The 17758-nt window shown below is 35.2% G+C and overlaps 1 protein-coding gene across 1 annotated transcript; it reads left to right on the forward strand.

Moving 5' to 3' along the window:
* Positions 1 to 231: 231 nt before the first annotated feature.
* Positions 232 to 16175, forward strand: mRpS17 (mitochondrial ribosomal protein S17). Its single transcript, XM_090408441.1, has 3 exons — positions 232 to 483; positions 11275 to 11352; positions 14530 to 16175. The coding sequence occupies exons 1-3, from the start codon at positions 355 to 357 to the stop codon at positions 14746 to 14748; spliced, it is 426 nt and encodes a 141-aa protein (XP_090264567.1). The 5' UTR covers positions 232 to 354; the 3' UTR covers positions 14749 to 16175.
* The last annotated feature ends 1583 nt before the right edge of the window (positions 16176 to 17758 follow it).

The following is a 17758-nucleotide window of genomic DNA, read 5'->3' on the forward strand; positions in this document are numbered from 1 at the left end:
GATGTTCGCTACCTCCCCTAAAAGTCTGTACGTGGAATTTTGAACCACCCTGTATATAGAGAGAGAGAGCCTAATATGGCCTTCAGTTTGTTCTGCAATAGATTTCTCATCCGTAGAGAAAGATGACACTTTTGATAGCTACTTTTGGGCTATACACAGTGTTGATTTTTGCTATATCTTTGGCCATTCACAATATTCAGGTTGTTTACAATTGTGAAAAATGGTGGAAAGCCGGGTTATTTGTAGTTGTTCTTATATCTAGGTCAAGTTAAATGTGTGTGTATGATTTGGATTCTTAATTAGGTTGATATATTTGTCTATGTATGTAGTATATTGACGTTTATCTAGATTAAAATGGCTGGACATGTAGTTGCATCCTCAAGTAAAACGTTCTTAATGTTTGGAAGGTGTGTTACTTGTGTAATGGCCAAAACAGCTAGGGTGATTGTTGACCGTTTAGAAATGAATGAGTTTCTTCACATGGTAAGTCACGTTTAATTTCACAAGTTGCGTACTTGTGCCATGTTTAACTTGTTAGACCGGGTATTAATGCAGTATATAATTATTTGCCAATGATGCAAAGTTAGGAAGATTATAAGAGAAATTTGCAAGACAAAATTCTTACGTGCCGATCTGAAAAAATTAGCTCTATGAAAAATTTTATATATAATAATTTTGATGTATTTCCGGATAGTTTTTTTAAGTATTTCAAGATGAAAAATCCGAATTTCTGAAAAGTGATGTCTAGACTTATAGAACATTAATATGTGAATGTTACTAAGTGCAAGGTTATGCATTTTGTAAGAAGTTTGTAGGTAGAGTATTAATGGTAATTTGCTAAATGGTCAATAAAGAGAGATAGAAGGATGATTGTAAACAGAAAGTTGAATTTTAGGAGCCGGCCATATTGATTGGGTGGTTAAGTCAACACTTCAGATAACTGTTATGTTGAAGAAGAATCTAAGTTGGATATGTATCAAAAACAAGATTTTGATACAATCACATCTCAAGTTTAGAAGAGATGAAAAGACAACTGGAAGTATTCAACAGATGGGAAAACTAAGATACGTGGCTTGTGTTATTGATCATATGAGAATAAACTGAGAGAATATGGTCTTCAAAGGTTGAGTAACAGACAGTAGAAATGAGATGATATAGAAATATGTTGGCAAGGGGAAGAAAACTTGGAGTTATCCCTGGAAACTGTCCACAAGTGTTAGTTCTGGTTTACATATTATGTGGTGAGTGTATGGAATGGTCAACCAGTAATGGTGTGAGGAAACAATAATAAAATAAACTATAGATGTGATAAACATTTAAACATTGCGTGAAATTTTTGGCCAATAGCATATTTAAATATTTTCTCATGTTCATAAAATATGAAGAACTAAAAATGCATGTGTATTTAGCCTATATATTACATATATGTACTGTGAAAATTGTCCATAATTCTAGTGAGCATGCAAACAGCCCATCATCATCAAATTCCTGACATGTATCCTCAAGGGATGTACAGGATATTATGATAATACTACATGAAGAAGAGCTTACATCACTACTAATTTCCTATCAACAATTTTCCTCCAAATCAATCTGTTACCTGTCAAGACTCCAACATTATCAGATCTTATATTTCTGTCTTCTATGACAATTTTTCTGTATCAATCCACCTATATCTTGGTCTCCTCTGGGTCTTTTTCCAGCGAACCTGGAAATCTTCCTCTCCCATTCTGTTCAAGTAACCTTACCACCTGAGATTAGCTCTGTTAACACATTCCTGAATGCTAACAATGTCAAGTTCTTTCCTAATATACTTGTTTTTATATGATATTGCCATTGATGCTATCTGTTCATGCTCCTAATTTTTTTCAAGACTCAAATCTGTAGTCTCTAGTCTTTGCTCAAGTGCTTTATTTCTACCCCAGCTCTCAGATCCATCAGTTAAAATTGGTTTGAACACTGTCTTGTATACAACTAATTTAGTGTTTTGACTAATTTCTCTCTTATTCCATATAAATTTATTCAGTTGACTTCCTACCATACCAGCTTTGTTGATTCTATTGTCTATTTCCATATTTAATTTACCATCTTCACTAAAAATTTGTGCCTAAGTAGCTGAAATGTTTTACTTGTTCTGTAGGTTTTCCATTCACAATGCAGTTAATATTTTCAGTGTTTCTGCCTATTTTCATTGTCTTTGTCTTGTTATTGCTGATTTTCATACCAAATATATTACGACAGTTATTCAATTTAGTCAAGCAATCTTGCAGACTTGAACTGGATTTATTTAAAAGCATAACGTCATTTGCATAAAGTAAAGAGCCGAGATTAATATCTCCAACTTTGATATCAGGTTTAATACCACTTTCCTTCATAATGTGATCCATATTGACAATGAATTATTATTATTATTATTTCGGGCGACTCCAGGAGTCCTTAGACTCATCGAGGGAGGCCCTAAACATCATGTCCACACAACTATGCGATTACATTCTCACAGTATCTATCATACCTTGCCTTGAACTCGTTCACCGTCATAGCACCCACAACAGACTCTGGCAGCTTATTCCACTCATTTACCACTCTAAAAGTAAAGAACCCAGCTCTAACACCCCTGCTAACCACACTCTTGCCCAGCTTCCATGTATGGCCCCTAGTCCTCCCACCACCAGTCCTGATCTCAAAAATATCCTCTGAATTAATCCTATCTTGATGAATAACAGAGGAAATAATGTACATCCTTGAATAATGTACAATCCTATAATGAATAACAGAGGGAATAATGTACATCCTTGTCTGACACCAGATTTAATATCAAACCAGCTTCCTGTACTTCCTTCAGTTCTAACTGCTGACTTACAACTCAAATAAAGACTAAGTATTGCTTGATATAATGCCCCATTGACATCATATAACTGTATCATTTTGAATAACTTTTCTCTTGTCACATACATTTTCCAGATCTACAGAACTTAAATACAGATTTTTCAGTTATTTGTTTTAAAGTGAAAATCTGATCCTGACAACCTCTGCTTGGCCTGAATCCAGCTTGTTGTTCACGAAGCTTCCCTTCCACAATCCTTCTCAAATATTTCTCAAGTATACTTCCATAAATCTTACCAGGAACACTCAGTAGGGAAATACCTCTGTAATTCTCATATTCAGTTTTATTTCCTATTTTATATATGGGTACTATGAGAGCTCTGCTCCAATCATCTGGAATTCATCCCTTTGTCTAGGCCATCTGAAGTATGCAGTGCAGCCACTACAAGACTTTTATACTTCCATACTTGAGTATTTCTGATTGAATATAGGAGGGTAAAATTGTTCCATTGCATAAAGGTGGTGATAAGGCTGTAGCTTTAAATTATAGGCCGGTCTGTATATCTGGAGTTGTGGTCAAAGTCCTGGAGAAATTGGTGAGAAGTAGGATACAGAAATGGGTTGATAATAGCAGTATTCTCTGTGGATCAGCATGGGTTTGTGTTTGTTAAGGGAAGATCATGTTTTCACTAACTTATGTACTATAACAAGGTGACAAATACCTTGGACAGAGGAGATGCATATACAGTGGTGTACTTGGATTTTGCAAAGGCTTTTGATAGAATGCCACATGACAAGCTCTTAAATAAATTGAAAGAGATGGGATTGGATAACAGACTTCTGTGTTGGATCAGTGACTGGCTGTCAGATAGGTATCAGAAACTTGCATATGGGAGTGGAGTATCTTGAAAGAGAGAGGTCACCAGTGGTATGGCACAGGGGCCAGTTTTGGAGTGATTGTTGTTCAATTTGTATGTTAATATTGGATCGGGTTTAACTAGTGATATCCAGCTGTTTGTGGATGATACAAAACTGGAAAGAGCAATGCACAGTCAGGCTGATGTTAATGCCTTACAACAGGACGTGAATAGATTGCATGAATGGGCAGGTAAGTGGAACTTCCAGTTCAGTGTTGCCAAGTGTAAGATTTTGAGATTTGGTAAGCAATGATGGGATGCAAAGTATACACTTGATGGGGAAACTTTAACAGAAGTAGAGGAGATGAGAGATCTAGGAGTGATGGTGGACAAGAACCTGAAATTCAGGGGCCACATTGCACAAGTTATGAAGACATCACATCGAAAAATGGCAATGATGCAGAGAACCCTGACATGCAGAAATAGGTTATGATTCCATTGTATAAGGCCTTGATCAGGCCTCATATGGATTATTGTGCACAGATTTGGTCACCAGGTTTTCATGGTGATGAGGATATGTTGGAAAGGGTACAGAGAAGATTCACAAAGGTAGTCAGTGGTCTTTGGAATGTGGAGTATGAGGACAGATTGAGAGAATGTAAGTTGCAGAGCCTCGTGAATAGGAGGAAGGAGGGGGATATGATTGAGACATATAAGCTGGTCGGGGTGGTTATCAGGTGGACATGGAAGAGATTTTTCATGGATTGGGAGAGGGGAGTAGAACAAGTGGCCATTGCTGGAAACTGTATAAGGAGGGTGTGAGCAAATTAGTGAGAAGCAGGTTCTTTGCATGGAGGGTGGTTGGTGAGTGGAATACATTGCCTGAGTGTATTGTGGATGTGGACACATTGAATCGGTTTAAGATGCAGTTGGATGAGCATTGTATGCAATAGTGAGTACTTCCCACGATCAGTCTCTGACTCCATGGAGGTCAGATGCTGTCACTGATTGTTTCGTTTAGCAATTTTTCGAAGTAATTGCTCCATACATCAAGGATATCTTTTTCTCCAGTTTTCATGTCTCCTTTATCATCTGTAATTCTTTTTATGGCACTCTTTCCTCTATTTCTGAGCTTTTTCAACAGTCTCCAGAATATTTTGCCACCTTCCTGATATTTATTTTCAATGCTCTTGCCAAAGTCTTCCCACGACTTTTGTTTAAGTAATTTTACACAATGTTTAGCTTTCTTACATTTGTCTCTGTATTCTCTAAGAGCACATGCTGACTTATTTGCCAGGAACTTTTGATATGCTTTCTTCATTTCCTTCACCATCTCTTTAACTTCCTGCGTCCATCATGGAGTTCTGATTTTTCTATCCTTGCAGACAATCTCACCACATGCCTCTTTGGCTTAATCAATGTTTTCATCAGGGCTTGCCACTGAATCTCCAGGTTTTGGTTCCTGTTCTCTGACTCCATTTTTTCTTCAATAATGTTTGGATACAAGGGTGGTCTGAAAAGTTCTCGGCCTTGACCATAGAATGGCAACACTATCGGCAATTTTTTTATTTTTTTAAGTTGGTACATCTGTCATAAGCATCCATGTGAAATTGCAAGTCATTCTATAAGTAGTTTGTTTTATATAGCTCTCTGAAGCAAAAGTGCTGTCTGTATCCGTTGAAATGGATAAAATTGAGTATCGTGCAATTATAAAATTCTTTGTAAAAGAAGGTTTAACACTGAAAGAAATTCATTCAAAGTTCATAAAAGGCCTAGTTGGCTGAGCGGTTAGCATATCGGCTCTCCAGCCAAGAGGTTGCAGGTTTGAATCCCGCTGTGGGCATGGATGTTTGTGATTGTCTGTGGAAATATTAGTGGTGGTGGCGGGCAGTAGATGGCATTGGTGTAGTTAAAAAAAATATAAATAAAGTTTATGGGCACTCCTCTCCTTTGTTTTCGACAATTAAGAAATGGCTGCCAAGTTTAAACGTGGCCGTACCAGCCTTGAAGATGATCCACGTGAAGGCCATCTCCAAAAAGTGTAACAACACCATAAATCATTGGTCAAGTGCACGATATGGCATTGGATGACTAGTGAGTCAAATTACGTGAAAGTGCTGAGACTATAGGCATTTCAAAAGAACTTGTAGGATATATTTTGCATGAAGAATTGCAAATGAAAAAGCTTTGCTTGAAATGGGTGTCACGCTTGCTCACAGCAGATCAAAAATGCACTCGCATGAAAATCTCTGAACAGTGCTTGGAGCATTTTTAACAAGAATAAAACTGATTTTGTGCATCAATTAATTATTATGGATGAGACTTGGATTCACCATTACACACCAGAATCCAAACAGCAGTCAAAACAGTGGACAGAAGCCGGTTGTTCAGCATCCAAGAGAACAAAGTCGGTTCCATCAACAAGAAAGATCATAGCATCGGTACTTTGGGGTGCTAAAGGCATTTTGTTTATTAATTATCTTGAAAAGTGTAAAACAATAACCGAGGAAGATTATTCCAATCTTTTAACCAGACTAGATGAAAAAATTCTTGAGAAAAGACCCGGTTTGCAGAGAAAAAAAAAATCATCTTTCATCAGGACAATGCACCTGCCCACAAAGGTGTTTTGGCAATGGGAAAATTAAGGGATCTGCACTATGAATTGTTGGAACAGCCACTGAATCTCCAGGGTTTGGTTCCTGTTTTCAAACTCTAATTTTTTCTTCAATAATGTTTGTGTACGAGGGTGGTCTGAAAAGTTCTCAGCCTCCACCATAGATGTAACACTATTGGCAAGATTTTTTTTTTCTAAGTTGGTACATCTGTCATAAGCATCCATGTGAAATTGCAAGACATTCTATCAAATAGTTTGTTTTATACACCTCTTCCCAAAACTAAAAGCTTCCTCCCTGGTCAGCGTTTTTTTTTTTCGAATCAAGAGATGATTACAGCTGTAGAGGGGTATTTTGCAGATCTTACTTAGAACAACTACAGGGACGGGATAGTGGTGCTGGAGCATCACTGGAATAAATGTCTTAAGGGAGATTATGTTGAAAAATAAAGAGAATTTTGAAATTATAAATTCATTTTTTCATTGTTAGGCCGAGAACTTTTCAGACCACTGTTACTAAGAAATCCTCTGACACTGGATCCCACTTAATTCAAAAACAACCATTCATGAGACTGTCATATTTTAGCATAGACCTCATATTTTAGCATACAGTTCACATCTGAGAGCTGATCAACTTTTATTTGCTTTAAAACTGTGGAAATATTCATGTTCTTTTCAATATGAAATTCAATTTTATCTTGCTCAAGATTAAATGGTGATAACTTCCAGTTTCAAATGCTCTGTACACTCTCATGTCCTTCACCAAGGAGAAAACATCACTATCAACAATAACATAGTCAGTGAGACTTTCCTTATTCCTTGCCTCTTCTCTCTATGTGAATTTATGCACATTTTATGTTGGAACGTTGTGTTAGCAATAACCAGTCCATGTCCTGAGCAGAAATCCAATAGGTATTTGCCATTATTATTAGCTTTACTCTTTTCTCCAAATTTTCCCAAAACATTTTTGTATGTCTGACAATCATTTCCTACTCTGCTATTTAGATTCCCAACAAGGACCAACTTTTTCTTTTTCATTGTGTCAGTTGCTTTCTCAAGGACACAAGGTTGGGTGTGGCCAGTGGAGGAGTGTTCTGTGAGGCTGTAAATTTGCACATGATTGCAGTCTGAGTTTCTGAGAGGTAACCTCTACAGTGTATGTGGAAGGAGAACTAGTTAAAAAAAAAAAGGTCAAGGTTATTGAGAAAGTTGAGGTGATTATTGGGAATTTCAGTAGATATATGTACAATTTGCATTAGATCATTGCTTATAGTAAAAACTTCAGCATCATGTCCAGCTTGATCGGTAGTGTTGGAGAAGGGGAAGCCATTTAGAGTTATGGAAGATGAATTCGCTGGTTAGATAGCTGGATAGAGTTTGTTTAAATGAATTGGTTGTCAAGGGAAATTTATTTTGATCACACTGTTGCTGTCATTATTTGTGCTTTATTATTAGATGAAAAGAAAGAGTGGGAAAAGATAGACTCGTGAACAAGACACTCATACAGAGAGCAACCAGTCTCTTACCATTCCATGACTTCAACAGTGCCTCTCACATATGACTGCTCAGACTCCCTCACCAGGCATGACCTGGCAGAGCATGCAGCAGCAGGATTATGCACCAGTTGACTGAGAAACCACCTAACTCATTAGTGACCAGTTCAGACCCATATACTATCTGGCATTCGGACTGCATTACCACAGTTTTAACTGATGTACCCTTTGACTCACACTGCATGGAGAAGAGAGGTAGGGATGGAGGCCAGAACCTCTGGTCTGAAGGACAAACATAGCTTTCACCACTTCAGGCCCCAGTGGTGGTGTTTCACTGGGTAATGAATGTGATCTGCCACCTAGTGGTCTAGTTGGCATTTCCTCCTACTAGGAAGGTATCCTTTTGCAGTGAGAATGCTCCTGCATGCACTTAGCCCCTTTTGAAAACAAAACTCAACACTCAGAGACTACATAGCGAAATATGTAATAAACTTGACTACCTCAGTCAGGCAAGCATGTGGTAAAACCTGAAAAGATAGAAAAATAACTCCATCATAGATACAGAGTTAGAGGCAGTAAATGAAAGAAAGTCATAAATTTCTCTCACCATATACTCGTGCAGGCAATAGAGAAAAATCAAGGAAAACCAAGTTATATATAAAATTAAATTTAAAACAAAAAAAAAGTCATATAGATTTTAGAAAAGATATTTTTGGAGGCTAATATAAATGCTTAGAACAAGAAGAAATAGTATTACAAAATGAATTAAGGATTTTTGATCCATAATCCATTTGACCCATATTTTGATTCAGCAGTAGAATTCTCTTTAAGAGATAGCATGGATGTGCTAAAGGAAGATTGTGTTTTAGCAGTCATCTTGCTTATTATAACAAGGTGATGAGTATATTGGAACAAGGGGATGCATATCCAGTAATATTTAGAATTTGCAGAGGCTTTCGATAGATTGCCACATGACAAACTAGCTGTTAAATTGGAACAGATGAGGATGGATAGTAGATTAGTATGTTGGATTGGAGATTGGCTGATTGATAATACCAGCAGGTTGTGTACAGGGGAGTGATATCCCAGAAGAGGAAATTCACTAGTGGCATGCCCTAGGGATCTGTTTTGTGGCCATTCTTGTTTAATTTGTATGTAAAGGACATTGGAAAGGACTTACATGATAATATATAGTTGTTTGCAGATGAAGCAAAGTTGGGGAGCATTATGAAAAGTAGAGCCGATGTTGTAGCTTTGCAAAAGGACCAAAATAGACTGTCTGAATCTGCGAGTGTGTGGGAATGTCAGTTTAATGTTGCAAAGTGTAAGGTTTTAAAATTGAAAGCAAAAATGGGATGCAGAGCCTATATGATTGGTGGAGATATTTTAGAGAAGGTGGAGGCGACTTGCAATTTCATGGACATTTGGCTAAAATTGAGGATAAAACAGCAGATTATGGGAATGATGCAGACTATACTGAAATGTAGAAGTAAGGCTATTTTGATTCCATTGTACAAGACTTTGATCAGGCTGCATATGGATTATTGTGCACAAATTTGGTTGACATGTTTTGAAAAGGATGATGAGATATTGGAGAGGGTTTAGAGATGATTGACTAAGTTGGTTTCTGGTCTCTGTGGAATGTGAGGACAGATTGAGAGAATGCAAATTACAGAGCCTACTATATGGAAGGAAGAGGAGAGACATGATCGAGATGTATAAGTTGGTAAGGAATAATTACCAGATTAGCATCCTCCCACGATGAGTCTCTTGACTCCATGGAGGTCTGTTGATAATAATAATAAAGCTGCTTTCAGAAAAAAAAATACAAAAATCATGGCATTTAAATGCAGAGAGCATGTTAGATCAAAAAGAGTCATAGAATAAATAAATAAATTTCAAAAAAATTTTGGAACAATAGATAAAATAACAAGATAAGAATCCGAACTTAAATTTTATAAGGTAGTTACCACTCCCACTCAGTTATTATATGGTTCAGAATATGAACTGTTAAAAAAAAAAATCAAAGTAGGAATACAGGTAGCAGAAAGACTTTTATGAACAATCAATAAAGACAAATAATTACAACTAATGAAAATAAATGAAAAGAGAGCTAGATATTTGTAGTTTAAATGTGAAGATTTAGGAATATAGAGAGAAATAGAAGGATTGTATCACTGTGAAAAGAGTTGATAAATATGGATCCAAGGGGAAAAGAAGGCAACAAGACCACTTGCAAGATGGAACCCCCCCTGAAAAAAGTTGACATAAAAACTGAAGAAAACAATAATCTGGATATCTGGAGTGGTTTCATTTTTATTTTATTTTTTTAACTTCCTCCCATGAAGGCTTTAAACTTGCAATGGGTGGGCTAAGGGTTTTTTTTGTGTATGTATACGTGTGTGTGGATTTTACATAATTCAGAAACCCTGCTCTAGAGACCAAACATGAAATGCTCTCAAGCCATTTCAAACCTCCAATAAGTAAGGTGATGGTCTTATATATATATATATATATATATATATGGCAGTAGAATTATGTTCCATTTAAAAACTTGCAAAAGAGAGATTTTTTTTTTCATGGAGAGTGGCGAGTGATTGGAATGCATTTCTTAAAGGTGTGATGAGGGCAGAGACAGTGAATGTATGTGTCAAGGTATGATGAGCTGCACTTGTGAGAAATGGGTCTCTTGACTACATGGAAGTCTGTTGATAATAATAAAATATCCGGGCCATGGTGGAAATCAAATCTACACAGCATGCTGGTTGGAGAGGAAGTGTGTTTGCTTACCCAAGTGAAAATAACATTTGTGCATGAAGTATCTTCACAGCTAATATAAGTTGCCTTTGTATTCCATAATGCACAAGCATTATGGAAAGGACAGTGATCCAGACCAGCTCTGACCTTTATTGGGATCTTATTAGTGGGAGGCAGACCAGGAAGTTACCAATATTAAATTATTATTATTATTCGTGACACCTACTATACAACTTTCTTCACCACCAAATTATTGTCATTAGTATTATTATTATTATATGGGATATCCTCATAGAATCAGAAGGCTCATTGTGAAACCCACACCAACCTTTATACACAAAACATTTCTTCTTAAACTCATTCAGTGTAATTTAAAATTATTTATTTGTTACATATAATTGCATGTTGAACTTTTAGGAGATAATTAAAGTATGAAGATCTCAATATCTGTCTGTCCTGAAATATTGATCTCCTGTTCATTTAACCACAGGTATAGTTAACTGAATGCATAAATACATAATTCCTGTTCCAGGATTCAGCTAGTATGTTATAACCCATTGGACTGGTGGACTACTATGTAATAAGTGTAGTGGCAAAGTAAAAATGTTTTTTAGCTTATCTAAAATGTAGTTTTTTTGTATTAAAGAGTGAATACCTACAATTTAATTATATACTAATCTATAGAGTTATGGAGTTTGTTTCATGATTTTTATTTTATTTTTTTTTATTGCAGTATTTTAAACAGAAATATGAATATTTAGCTTATGATCCAAATGAAATAACCAAACCTGGAGATTATGTCCTGATAAAAGTATGTATAGATAATTACTTGAATTTTACATATCTAAATGTACATTTCTTTTTGTATTATGTATTCTTGCTTAAGTGTCCATAATTTAATCTTAAAAGAACTAAATAAATTATTGGATCTTAAAAAATATCTAGTTTTCTAATGTACCCCAGATTCATTGTTGTCATGACCTTATCTTAGAGAGATTATAAGTTAACAACAACAGAAAAGCATGCAAAGTGTGTAACATACAGGATGAATCAAAATGTCACGAGTGACTTCTAAACTTTTTTTTTTGAAGAAACAGTTAGGAGCAGGAAAATACAACATGCATAATTTTAAATAGAGACTCAGAGTTTTAGTCTCTGCAGGTGCAAGATTAGTTGATTAGTTTCTGTTAGTCATATCCAGAGTGCACAACGTACTGTGCTTCAGATTTAGTAGAGAGGGATAGTTAGTGGATTCAAGTGTGCATTAAGTGACTTATGGTCTCATTCAGATTTTGTTATCTCTGTTCATTAAACATTTAAAAGAACACAAAAAAAAGTTTATTCCATAAGTAATTTTTCACAAAATTGCATCTTAAAGGGAAGAGTCACTGCCAACAGGAATGTTGAATGCAAGCCATCATGTCTATGCAAAACATGCAAGCCATTGTGTCATTCAATTTAAGTAATTGACTTTTCCCTCTGGGGTAAAATACAGTTATCAATTTACATAATTTCACATGTGTGAAAATAGAATCATAGAGAAAATTCTGTAATGTTTCAAATGCAGCAAATCGTTGGAACTGTATATATGTAAGCAAATATAAAACAACACCTGTGTTATCAACTATTTAAAAAACAGATGGCCCTTATACTAGCAGAAACTAGAGCTACTACATATATCAGACACAGAATAAGAAACCTTTATGCAGATGTACATAAACTTCACTTCCACAGATTATATGCAAAATATTGGTCACATGTGTCACAATATATTCTAGGTAACTATTTAAGAATGCTGCTGTCAGTAATCATCAGTAATATTGATCACAATGAAAAAAAAATTAAGGATCTTTCGGAGTTCAGTAAAGAGCTTATTGTGAGCACCCGTCTGGCTGCAGCCATGATTCTGAAAACATTAGTATTGACTGGTTTCTCAAAAGTGAGATATCTTGGGTGTTTAAGCAGTGGAAAAATAACTTGCATTGCTTGTCTAAGAGGCGTAACTATGGCCCTAAGACTTATACAAACAGAACTTCCTTTATTAAATGGATAAGAATCCTATATTGTTATATAGCCAGTAAGTGAAACTCAAGATCGATAACTATGATCTATGAGTTTCAATGCCGAAAAACTATCGGCGAAGGCAATTCGAAGCAAAAGTGGAGCAAGATCCCTCACTATTCTTGATATTCTCTCATAATGTAAAACACAGCTCCTAGGAGATGTAATACTGTCTTTACATTATGAGGGGAGGTCACTACCCAGACCGGTTTCAACCTTTTTTGAGGTCTCATCAGTGAGTAGGTAGACCTGGAAAATATCAAAGCTTAATGAAAAGAACTTGCATACCTTCACTATACGAATGCCATAAAGGTGTGCTTGTATTTTGTAATTAAAATTAAAACCAAAAGGCTAGTTTTCTGACAATTGAATAGATATTAAATGGATAAGAATCTTATATTGTTATATAGCCAGTAAGTGAAACTCAAGATCGATAACTACAATCTATGAGTTTCAATGCCGAAAAACTATCGGCGAAGGCAATTCAAAGCAAAGGTGGAGCAAGCTCCCTCACTATTCTTGATATTCTCTCATAATGTAAAACTATCCATACAAAGCAAAGGTGGAGCTTGCTCCACCTTTGCTTCGAATTGCCTTCGCCGATAGTTTTTCGGCATTGAAACTCATAGATCATAGTTATCTTATCCATTTAATATCTATTCAGTTGCCAGAAAACTAGCCTTTTGGCTTTTTATTTTAATTACAAAATACAAGCACACCTTTATGGCATTCGTATAGTGAAGGTATGTAAGTTCTTTTCACTAAGCTTTGATATTTTCCAGGTCTACCTACTCACTGATGAGACCTCAAAAAAGGTTGAAACCGGTCTGGGTAGTGACCTCCCCCTCATAATGTAATGACAGTATTACATCTCCTAGGAGCTGTGTTTTACATTATGAGAGAATATCAAGAATAGTGATTGAGCTTGCTCCACCTTTTGCTTCGAATTGCCTTCGCCAATAGTTTTTCGGCATTGAAACTCATAGATTGTAGTTATCGATCTTGAGTTTCACTTACTGGCTATAAAACAATATAGGATTCTTATCCATTTAATATCTATTCAATTGCCAGAAAACTAGCCTTTTGGCTTTTTATTTTAATTACAGAACTTCCTTTGTTCAGCATTTGACTAAAGCATTTAATTAAGGCTGTTCCCAACCCATATCTCACTGAACTGTACACAGGAAATTGAAAAGGATTAGTATTGGCCCTCACATGCCTATATAGAAACCACTGATTTCTGCAGCGTTTCTAATTCAGTTGCCAGTATGTGTAGGTTAAACCAGTTTATTCCTGATGACAGCAAATAAGCCAATTAATACAGTAATTTACATCTGGTTTTTTTTTCCCCTATTTGGAGTTGAATGAAATTAGTAGCATAAAATTCCCTTTGATTATACTATTGTTGATGTAACAAAGTCGTTTTTCATCAAAGAGGTGTAGTGAATATTGTTTCAAGCAGCCACTACTATATATTATTTTGCAGGTTTTGTAGTTACTGTCATATAAATGCACTCTCTTGTTGTCTAAAAGTGAATGAGAAAAGAAAGAATCATAATTGTGTGTGGAAAATAAAATCTTCAGGAAGAGTTAATAAAGATTAACTACTGATAGCAGCTACAGCCAAAGGCTAATCATTTTATATTTTTATGCCATTCTGCAAGTTTTATTGTTATGTCTTGGACACTTCTCAGAATTGAACAGCCAGGGATTAAGCAGTTAGGAGTGGTTACAACTATAATAGTTGAGCTTTGGGGCCTACCTGTATGCAGAGTTCAGTTGTACATATTTTATTACCATGAATTAAATCCAATTACTTTAAAATTTAAGGTATATTTACCAGTTTTAAAGTTTTTATTTAAAGAGTATCTTGAATGTTTTCTTGTATTCTTTTCATTTACCATTTACCTTCTATCTGATTTTATAGCAGTTACCAGAACCACTAAGTCTCAAGATAAATCACAGGGTCGAAAAAGTGATTTTTCAGTTGGGAAATGTTATTGATCCACTAACAGGTCGGAGGTGTGAATGGACCAAATATGTAGATGAATTGGATCAGGAAAGTAATCTGCTTGGTTATAATCCTCGCTATAAGAAACAGGATTCATCATCTTCATCTGGTAGTGATGTTCTTCCACCATCTTAAAATACATTTCTCATGGAAAAAAAAACTTTAAATAAATATTATATATACAGTGTGTGTGTGTGTGTAAACAATAGGTAGAGAGAATATTTTGTTGATAGAAAGGCAAGCAATATTTTGTGCAGTAAAGAAATATCATCATTATATTAAAGATTTTACACATTATTAGAAATTCTGTTCTTGTTTGTATATCATATTAATATTAGTAAATAAATACAATAGCATGCCTTAAAATAATAACTTGTACAAAGGTATGTATTTTCTTAGCATTTTAGGATATCAAAAAAAAAGTAAAGGGAATCATTTACTGAATGCCAGACATGAATTACTGTGCCTCTCCCCTTTTAAAAAATTGGGTTATTTTCAGTTGACCTTAGCAGAATCCTTCTCTTTCTGTCTGTTATAAACAGTATACTATTGTTATTATAAATATAGTGAGGTTCATTATGGAGTTGGGATTATTCATTACATACTGATTCCCAAGAGTAATTATTCAAGAAAATATTGTTTGTTTTTAATATGTGATTATGTTGATCAAGAATGATTTCCTTCATGCAGTCATCTATTTTAACTGCCAAAATACTAATCAGGTTCATATTCTATGGAAATGCTATTACTGAACTCAGACTCAAGTATTAATTCAATTGAAAGAACTGTAATCATTAACTATTATAGCTGAAGCCAGTAATTTCTCCAAATATATCCAAAAATCAATTTAATAAATCTAATATTATTTATACTGATTTTGTCCATTGCTCATCTAGTCAACATATAAAGACAAATCATTACATTTTGAATTAAAAATATGAAGTCACTCCCTTGTTGCACACTTTCTCTCAAATGAGATTGTACAAACAAATAAAGATGAATATACATTGAACTCAACTAAAATTTATCAAATTCATGTCGATAAAGATGTTTGGTTAGAATATAATACATTTTCCACTTGGTTAGAATATAATAAATTTAGTTTAATCCTTTATCCAAGTGTAAGCAAACAAAGTTTGTGCCTGAAGTATCTTCAGGACTGAGGCATGGGGCAGCTCTTGGTAAAGGTGGACCAAGCTCTCATCACTACTTGTCTTATTATCGCCCATAATGCAAAACACATCTCCTTGCAGACTTGTATAATGCTGTGCATTAAGGGAAAGGCCACTACCCAACCGGTTTTGACCTTTATTGAGGTCTCGTCAGTGGAAGCCAGACCCAGAGGTGGTGATACTAAGGTGGAAGCAATGGAGAAGCCGTATTCACCTATACAAGTTGGCAAAAGGTGTCTCACCTTATTATTAAATGACTCTGGATTTAGAGAAAGATGTTGGAAGTTTTTTCCACTTGGTTAGAATATAATAAATTTAGTTTAATCCTTTATCCAAGTGTAAGCAAACAAAGTTTGTGTCTGAAGTATCTTCAGGACTGAGGCAACTCATGGTAAAGGACAAGTAGTGATGAGAACTTGGTCCACTTTTACCATGAGTTGCCTCAGTCCTAAAGATACTTCAGGTGCAAACTTTGTTTGCTTACACTTGGATAAAGGATTAAACTAAATTTATCATATTGATAAACATATGTAGGTCATGATATTGTATCTTACTTATCCATCAGCTGCATTCTTAAAAAACTTCAAGTGCACTTGCAAACAGTCTGTTCTCTGAGTATAATAAATGGAGATTATTTATTAAGGGGTTATTAATGCAGAAGAAATTATAAGAAAGAGTAGACTGTAAAATGGAGAAAACAAAAGACCATCCCTGGAAATGCAAAAGAAGTACCTCTCTGATGTCTGATTTAACATGGTGGGAGTGGAACAGTTCACCCTCTACTGTATGTTAGCATTAAGGTTAGTGATTAAAAATGATATATAATATTGGATTTATTAGACCATAATTTTGATAAAACATTTATACATAATCATCGACCAGTTTCTACAGCTGGCAAAACTAGTCGACGATTATGTATAAATGTTTTATTAAGACCATGGTGTAATAAATCCAATATTATGTATCATTTTTAGTGAAAAGGACCAAATAATAACTTCATAAAAGTTAGTGATTTTGTACAAGTAAGGTAGGGCCCATTAAAAGAGTGTGTGGAGTAGATTTTTACATGGAGAGTTCTTGGGGAATGGAACACATTGTGAATGGAATGCAGAGAGTGTAAATGATTTCAAGGTTCAATATGACAGACATGTTGCTAATTGAGTTCTCTTCCCACAGTGAGTCTACTGTAATAATGATAATGGAAGTACATATATTAGTTTCTTCTGTTGCAGTTGTTTTTCGTACTGTAATAATTCATACTGTCCAGTGATAGTACGAATTATCAACTGTTCCTTCATCAGTTGAACATATCCTGTAAGAAGTATCTTGAAAATATCAGCATTGTCAGTTGCCAGTAACAGATTGTTGTATGTTCATGCACTTCTTAAAGAAAACTTCCATTTTATTTCATGGAATTATGGAAATTCTGAATCCATATTATTCTATACTTCAAATTTACTTCTCTCTATGCTATGCTATCTTTCAGATCCCCAGCTGTTATTTCCTTAGTGCTCTCTTTTGCTAGTCAAAGAAATGTATGACTTCATGGAGATTGTGTCATTCACATCCCAGTTCCTCTCTCTCTATTCTGTGATATCACTGTCAACATGTGCCTTTGTCCAGAGGTAAATATATTCTAAAAACTTCTGAAATAATATTTCTCTGTACTTCAGCATTTTCGTACTCTATGCATCTAAAAGTCCTCCACACTTTGAAAGAAATTTGTTTCACTTTCAGAATTGCTCTGCTCCAAGTAGCAGTGGTAAGGGCTAACAGTACATATATTCTAAATATGTACACAATCTACTAATAATCATCCAGACACCCCTGTTATTTGAAGTTATAGAACATTTCAGAGTTGTTAATAACATAAAAACTGGTGTACAGATGTAGAAAGCATTTGAAATACAGGTGGCATGGCAACACAACATGAACTCAGTGACTTCAAGAGAGGTGTCATCGTGGGCTGTCAC

Source organism: Typopeltis vanoorti, chromosome 18, assembly GCF_054136105.1.
Source record: "Typopeltis vanoorti isolate ZY-2024b chromosome 18, IOZ_Tvanoo_1.0, whole genome shotgun sequence".
Classification (NCBI taxonomy): Eukaryota; Metazoa; Arthropoda; class Arachnida; order Uropygi; family Thelyphonidae; genus Typopeltis; species Typopeltis vanoorti.

What these genes read in the sequence shown, in the direction of transcription:
- mRpS17 (XM_090408441.1), top strand. Translation starts at nt 355, where the DNA reads ATGGCTGGACATGTAGTTGCATCCTCAAGTAAAACGTTCTTAATGTTT. An exon ending in TGAATGAGTTTCTTCACATG is followed by an intron (nt 484 to 11,274) that starts GTAAGTCACGTT and finishes TTTTTATTGCAG; the next exon opens with TATTTTAAACAGAAATATGA. An exon ending in GAGATTATGTCCTGATAAAA is followed by an intron (nt 11,353 to 14,529) that starts GTATGTATAGAT and finishes CTGATTTTATAG; the next exon opens with CAGTTACCAGAACCACTAAG.